This window comes from Trachemys scripta, chromosome 2 (assembly GCF_013100865.1).
Source record: "Trachemys scripta elegans isolate TJP31775 chromosome 2, CAS_Tse_1.0, whole genome shotgun sequence".
NCBI lineage: Eukaryota > Metazoa > Chordata > Testudines > Emydidae > Trachemys > Trachemys scripta.
In genome coordinates, this window is record NC_048299.1 from 232,914,348 (window position 1) to 232,918,054 (window position 3,707).

At 42.7% G+C, this 3,707-nt stretch overlaps 1 protein-coding gene across 1 annotated transcript in view; it reads left to right on the forward strand.

Moving 5' to 3' along the window:
• Positions 1 to 3,264: 3,264 nt before the first annotated feature.
• MRPL53 (mitochondrial ribosomal protein L53) overlaps positions 3,265 to 3,707 on the forward strand; it is a 7,306-nt gene continuing 6,863 nt past the window's right edge. Inside the window, exon 1 of the mRNA XM_034763182.1 lies at positions 3,265 to 3,416. Within this exon, the coding sequence (XP_034619073.1) occupies positions 3,325 to 3,416 (92 nt within the window). The 5' untranslated portion in view covers positions 3,265 to 3,324. The remainder of the gene's footprint in view (positions 3,417 to 3,707) is intronic.

Genomic DNA, 3,707 nt, shown 5'->3' on the forward strand with positions numbered 1-3,707 from the left:
AGTGATGTAAGCTTTGTTATGATTGCATCATCCATGACTTCTAGGAATAACATGATGCAATTCATATCATGTATGACGCAATACCAGCTTCAGATTGCATCATTCATTGTTTTGCCTAAAAAGCAAGTACTGTCCAAACCCAGTCATAGATTTATTCATGGATCCAGTCAAAGATGTATTTTAGTCATTTCTGGTTTAAATTGAGATCCCTTCCCTTTATAACTCACTTATCCTCCGCCATTCCCAAGTCCAGGGTCGTATATACTGACCAAATAGCATATCCTGAAAAACTAGAGCCAATCAACAATTTTAAGCATCATTTTCGTTCTCAGTAACCCAGAATTAGTAAAGTTTGACTACATTTATTTCAGAAGCATTTTGGCTGTAGAGCAGTGAAATCAATCAGGTTGGGATACCAATGTTACAGATGTTACAACATCATTGTCTGTTAAAAGTAAATATACTCTAGTTATCACTATACAGTACTTAAGAATAATTAATCACTTGGTTTCAAATGTGAATCCTTGGAGAATAGTCTCTAGCATAGACATTTCAGAGTTCAGATTAACTGCTGGAATGGAAAGGAATGATTCAGGTCCTTTGTGGATAATTTGTTATGAGCTATTCTGGAATCAAATTAAGACACTATGGGTCAGAGTTCAATCTTAGTTACACCTGGGTAAATCCAGGATAAGCGGAGACACTGATGGAGTTAAACTGGTGTAAAAGAACAAAACTAAGATTCCTGCTTCTGTTCCATATTAATTCTAGGACTTGGTTGTAACCAAGTACAGAGAAGATCCTTCTTTAAGCAAACAAGATGCCTGCACTCATTTCCCTTGGCTTCATTTCATAGAAAGATTCTTTCTTTTTAAGGGAGGAAGAAAGATGTGTTGTCTTAAGGTTACTGAACTTATATTGTGCCTTATGTTACTTTAAGTTGGATGGATCACGTTCAGGCAGCTAAAAAATAAATTACTGAAAAGGAGATTTTTTTATATCTTTCCAAAGTGATGGTTCAGAGCTAGGAGGAAAGATAAAACTTTTATAGATTATGAAAAGGCCAACAGGTTGGTTGATTTGCATTATGGAGGAGATGATTGAAGAAAGTTCTCTTTGCCCTGGATTCCGCACAGCAAACTGTACAAATTCCACAGAAAACTGCTATCAAAACACAATAGGATGATATAAAGATTATTTCTGCCTTACCTATTTTGAAATCAACAGGAGTACAGGGTGCCCAGCACCTGGCAGAACTGAACTCTTAACGATCAATAAAATACATCTTTTCTTCCGCATTCCCAAAATACTGCTCTAAGAGAGGCTGATTTGTATTATAATGAAGAGAGAGAAGGATTGTTGAAGTTCTATAGTTTGGTTTAACCTTTTAAATATAAAACATTCTATTTGCCCCCTATGTGCCTGATCTGGCACTTCTAACTCAGGCAAATCCTCTTTTAAATCACTGAGTTTTTGCTTAAGAAGTATGTTTGTTACAATGCTTTCTCTCAGAGACTTATTTTTGCAAAGACAAAGCTATAATATAAATGAATTTGGAGACAAAGTTTTAAAATACTTACTTCTGAAATTAGTTTAACTATTTAATTTATTGTTTAAGCTTCACCTCACTAGAAAGCTGGAGTTAATTTAGTGACTACATTAAAAAAAAAGAGAGAGAGAGCTAAAGCTACATTACAACAATACCTTAGCATTTCTAAATGATGCCAACTATTCTATTTTATACATCAGTTAGTTACTGTGGAAAAAAGCATCAGCAGTACTTCAACCAAGGTAAAAATGAAATACAGTATTGAAAGACTCCCTAGAATTTCACACTGTATTTAAATACGTTACCAAAGCTGATTTATTCCAAGCTCCCACACCAAAGGTTTGCTAGGATCCCAGTACTCTACCAACAATTTCAGATAGCACACAACTCCCAAAAACTTTACAAAAGTTGTTTCTGCCATCTGCTGTAAAATTGATGAATTGCATTGGCTATGCTGCATTCCAATTAACTTCAACAGTGTTTGTTTAATGACTTATCATTTAGCTGGTTTATCTTACCTCCTTTTATATATTTTCTAATGCACCTATTTTAAAAAGTCTTTATTTCCATTTCTATCAGACTCTTCAGCAGGTCTCAGCAGTAATGATTCATATTGCCCTTTGTTTACTATACAACCATTCTTATAAAAAAGGTTTGCTTCAAAAATTGATAGATATTATCAAAGGAGGCCAGGCAAACCAAAGCAAGACACAATTCCTAGGAGAAGTAGTGGAAACCAGTTGGTACGTCTTACAGTAATAGACTCAGATCCTGCAGTGAGCTCTGCATGGATGTATCCATGCCCACACAGCAACGCATTAGAGGATCAGGGCTGTATATTGCCAGGGATATAGGTCTTTATATCCTTAACTCCTGCAATTCTAAATTCTATGAAGGCAGAGAAACCTACAAGAAACTATGGTAGGCCCTGATTCTGCAAGTGATACCTCATGTGCCTACTAGGGTTACCAATTTTGGTGGGATATGTGCCTGGAGGTTTCATCACATGACATAATCTTTAATTAAAATTAATCTTTAATTACTGGAGACTCCCAGACAATCCTGGAGGGTTGGCAACTCTATTGACAACCCACACTGAAGCCAATGAATGTCTATCTGCACAAAGCCAATTGGAGCGGGTCCGTGTATAAACAAACTACGGACCACCTAGGAGGGCACTGTGTCAGGGATATATACTCCATTTATAGTTCTATATTTTTGCTCCTGCTGTTTGATAAGTTTGATGAAGAAAAAAAGAATCAAATAAAAATGTTAACATGAAAAGAATCAAGTTTCCTAACACTTGCCCTGAACTCGAATCTTTGCTCTTTGTCTTTTGAAAGCTTTGATGAGGCCGGGGGGTGTCCTGCTCTTCACTCATTTCTGTTCACTGCACTGCACTGCACTGCACTGCACTGCACGACACCTGGCGGGGCGTTACGGGCGTACACTCCCCCGCACCCCGTCCGACTGCTCCCAGGGCAAAATCGGAGCCCGTTCTGAAGACGGGGATCATTGCTTTAAATGAGTGAAAACCGCTCATCTGAGCGGACCCAGCAGCAAACTCTATCATCCCGCAGCGGGAGAGGCGCGACCCGGCGCTTAGCTCCCAGGCACAGGCACCAGCGGAGCGGCACCGCTAGGGGCTCCGGCTGCGCCGCCGCTCCCGCCGAGCACTACATTTCCCACAGAGCTGTGCGCACCGCCACCGCTCTGCGTCCCGCCTTGGCGAAGGGGCTTCTGGGAATTGTAGTCCCAGGCGGAGCAAGGGGAAGATGGCGGTGCCCAAGGCCGTGGTGGCGCTGACGAACGTGAAGAGCGTTATGGTCCGGTTCTGCCCTTTCCAGACCAACGTGGAAACCACGCGGTGAGGAGAGCTCGGGAGGGCGGCCAGACACCCCCTCCCATTCAGCCGCCACACGGGGAGCAGCCCGTCCCCCGATACCCCACTCACGGGGAGCAGCCCGTCCCCCCCCCATACCCCACTCACGGGGAGCAGCCCGTCCCCCCTATACCTCGCTCACAGGGAGCAGCCCGTCCCCGCCCATCCCCTTCTCACAGGGAGCAGCCCGTCCCCCCCCATACCCCACTCACGGGGAGCTGCCCGTCCCCCCTATACCCCACTCACGGGGAGCAGCCCGTCCCCCGCCCATCCCCC